General features: G+C 48.1%; 1 protein-coding gene across 1 annotated transcript; it reads right to left on the bottom strand.

The window, feature by feature from the left end:
- Positions 1–230: 230 nt before the first annotated feature.
- LOC115314063 lies at positions 231–3,186 on the bottom strand. Its single transcript, XM_029973060.2, has 4 exons — positions 3,140–3,186; positions 2,985–3,072; positions 1,317–1,392; positions 231–384 (listed from the first exon to the last, which is right to left on the bottom strand). Exons 1-4 carry the CDS (start codon positions 3,140–3,142, stop codon positions 231–233), a joined length of 321 nt encoding a protein of 106 aa, XP_029828920.2. The 5' UTR covers positions 3,143–3,186.
- Between the last annotated feature and the right edge of the window lie 716 nt (positions 3,187–3,902).

Below are 3,902 nucleotides of genomic sequence, written 5' to 3'. Positions count from 1 at the left end.
TAATGGGAGGACTTGCAGCAGAACCAGACTCAGTGAGAAAGGTCAAGACCTGTTGCAAGAAGTATATTTTTCAGTACAATACGGAAACGGACCATCTTGTATATTCGACCTACATCACCCTGTTCTGGTTTTGTGTTGTATAATAAATGTGTGTTGATTCCAGGCCGTTTTTGTCTAGCCACATCAGTTATAGCATGATGTAAAGGAGTTCTTCATATGGCAGATACATTTTATTTCTTGAAACCGACATAACTTCCATCGGTGGATGGGAACTCTCGTTGAATTCGTTGCACGGCGCAGCTGGGCAGTGGCACCCGGTTACCGCGCCCCAGCTTATGGTGAACCCACCAAGTGAATTGCCGGTAGGCAGTGTAGCGGTGCCTCCTAAAATGAGATGGTTGCATGAAGTACCAGTCAGTTGCCAGTTCAAGAGAATATAATAGAACCTAACTGCAATTTACAAAAATTTTCTCAATATCTAGTCACATGGTAGCAATATCGATAATGCAGGAAGAAGCATACCTTTGTATTTTTATTACTTGTCATCACCGAGGTCAATCAGTCATTGGCATTTATAAAAATTTACTTCTCGTTACGCAATTTTGTTATTTTTTCCTTGAGATATCGCACCCAACCATGCTGCAATGATGACCTGTATATGTACCAGTTGCTATCTGTATTATCTGAAATGCTATGAATACAGCGATAGACGAGCTTGAAAGCAAATTTTATTGAGTAGTAAACTCTTCATAGATTGTGCATGTTTACACATGCGTTTTATTTGGTGACAACTATTTTCTGCCATGTTGCAAAAGATAGAGTAGCTGCGATAGTGCTTTAACTGTCAAAGCTAGTTGTGCGATAGCATTTGATTGAGAATAAACACAAAGCCATGTGCTTTTGCAGCAGTGTGTAGCTGAAGCACGGTGGAAGCTACATTTGCCTCCACAATGCAGCACAAAACAGGTGATGCCGAGTACAGTGCAGGCAATACAAGTTACAGAACTCTTCTATGGCGGTTTATCCTTTTATCTTACAAATCCAGAAAAAAATGGAGCATAAGAAAACTGGAATCATGGAATGTTGATTTCTGAAGGAGAGGCAGTATCAAGTGAGAAAATCATCTTGCTTACATCATGACTTCTGCTAGAATTACAATATACATACTCTTGTGGGCCCCTGTCTCCTGCATCAAGAGGGCAGAAGTACCGGAGCTTGAGGTACTCTAGGTCCAAGATGTCGGTGTTTAGGCAATACAGCTCGAACAAGGGGTGCTTTGTTACACAAGGCACCCCCTGGTCACTGCACATACGCACCACATTGTGCAACTCCCTGCAGCACACCGACTCCTCGACTGTCTGCATTGGTCTGCAGACGCTGCCACAGGAGCACCTGTTAAAACAAAGAAATTTGTTTTTCTATTTATTCACCCTTAATGTTCTCGAGACCTACAAAGTGTGTGGTATGTACAAATATGTTCGTGAAAAAGTACTAAATTCGCACAGCCTTCACAACGTGTGTTCTTTACATCTTTGGTTTGCAAGCACTCACAGTAGATTACATTCCTTCAGGGAAGATTAGTAGCCGAGGATGTTGAACGGAACATGAAATCGCAGAACCAGCTGGGGATGCTGGGCTCTGTCCATCCCTCTCCTGTTCGATCTCGATGAGCATCGTACCGCCGTGTACCGTTACTACATGACATATTGCACTGACGCAATGTCTCGGCTACAGTGTGAAGCACTGTTGCTGCACTACGGGAGGCAGTCTTCAGCGATAAGTCTGAGCGAAGATGCTACCAGACCGAGCGCGATGCTTTGAGCGGTACCGCTGCGCACGCGCGAAGGGGAAACGTCGTGCAAAACCACCTCGGGCTTGTAGCATGGTAGCACTGGTTACGTACGCACTTGCGGCGGAGCACCCGGGCAGATTGTGTTGCTAGATCACGAAAATAAAAAGCGCGAAAGACGAGGACAAGTGGAAGACTACACAGGACAAGGGTTTGTCCTGTCTAGTCTTCCACTTCTCCTTGTCTTTCGCGCTTTTTTATTTTTGTGATGTTTACCCAACTAGGCCAACAAATTATTTCGCTAAAGATGTTGCCTGCACGATCCAGCCCACGCCCGGGGAAAGCTCTTTCGAAGGCCACACGCGCTTTTTGGTTCGAAACTCGCGTTTTTATACATCTTTCAGTCCTTCCATAAAAGCGTTTCGCGGCACATTCATTGCAGTGTTCGTGCGTACGTACACTTTTGGATAGCCGCCGTTGCAAGCGTACTTTAGCTACTGATCTTTGTTAACGCGAGCGCTCCTTCGACAAAACCACCTTTCGCAAGCTTACCAACAGAAGTTACACGCTAATACAACGACCTGGTTTAGACAGCGTACTTTCATCATTCAAGACAGCGCGGCTAGCGCGCTGTCATTAAATCGTCTCGCTGCTTTATTACACGTGCGCGCGCGAATGCATTCGCGGACTCTTCTGTGACTAGGCTCACCTAAAGCCCCTTGATAAGGGTGTTTTCACAAGTACCGCCAACCATTGTTGTGGAAATGCGCAAGACACGTGCCACGAGCGGGTGCTCCGCCGCCATTCGCTTCCAAGGGCCGCTCAGTTCAGTGCTGCGCCGCCATTTGCTTCCAAAAGCCGCTCGAGACCTGGGCCACGTGCGCTCGCGCATTTGGCGCTACTTGCAAAGACAAACGAAACCATATCGAGGGGCTTTAGGCTCACCTAGCGTGCCTCAATGTCCTTCTGTTTAGGGTGATGCCACCCTTTGTAGTACCCGATGCCGACAGCACGCGCTCACGGGTAAAATACAAAGAAATCGACGAAAACAAAATGTCGCCGGAGCACAGTCAGCGCCACGAGCGCGTGCAGGGACGCGTTCTTTCACGCGCTTCTGAACAAAAAGTAAAAATAAAAGTGTGAGACAAAATGGCCATATGTCTCCACCCTAAGCAAAGCGCACATGAAGGCTCACCAATTCGCCGTGCCGACGCGCCGGGCTGCTGGTGGATGTGGGCTGCCTGGCCAGCCTGGCGTTTCCGGAGAGTCGGACGACTCCTCGTCTGTTGCGGACGACGATGCCGAAGGATCGTACAGATATGGCTCTAAGCCGAATCGCTTTTCCCCCACCATAGCCACTAGCGATCTGTTGACGTCTTCGTCTTCGCTAATGTCATCGTACCCAATGCCGCTGCCACCACTCTCGTCATGTAGACACGCCATCGCACACTCAAGGCAGTTGAAGCAGTTGTGACACCTTTGCCTCTCCGCGCCTCTGCTGCCTCTGCTGGCCCCGCGATATCTACAACCCTTGGGTACTTCGACAAAGCGAGATTGTAATGCGTTGACGCCTCCAAGTGGCAAAACTCGTCACTACGGTACGCTTGGTCGTCCGATGCATGATGACGTCAAGACGTCTGCCGGATATCCCGAGATGCATCGCGCTCCTCCAAGGCTGATTTTGAAGCGCTCGCCAAAATCGCGGCATTTAGAGCATAAAATATAGCCATCTGCTCAAAATACGACCGCGCGATTATTCATTACAGGCTTAGCTGATCATATTGAACTCATTTCTTGATGTTTTCTCTATATTTCAAGTTTCGATTCCGTATCCCTTGAAGCCTGGTTCAGACAGTTGCGTTTGACTGCGTTTGACTGCGTTGCGGCAGCACCAGGACATCCCTGCTACTTATATCGCGTGCTAAGATGATTCTTTGAATTGGATTGCACGCTTCACACGAAGCACAGATGTGCCGGTGACTTGCTTTCGGTTCTCGACGCAACGCAGTCAAACGCACTCAAGCGCAAGTGTCTGAACCGGCCTTTACTCGCAGCCTCTGTACCCCGCAGAAAAGCGCGCTTGACGAGGCAGCTGCGGCTTGGTTTAATTTGA

The sequence above is a fragment of the Ixodes scapularis genome, unplaced genomic scaffold (assembly GCF_016920785.2).
Source record: "Ixodes scapularis isolate PalLabHiFi unplaced genomic scaffold, ASM1692078v2 PGA_scaffold12__126_contigs__length_90152505, whole genome shotgun sequence".
Classification (NCBI taxonomy): Eukaryota; Metazoa; Arthropoda; class Arachnida; order Ixodida; family Ixodidae; genus Ixodes; species Ixodes scapularis.
This window is presented reverse-complemented; position numbering and strand designations above follow the sequence as displayed.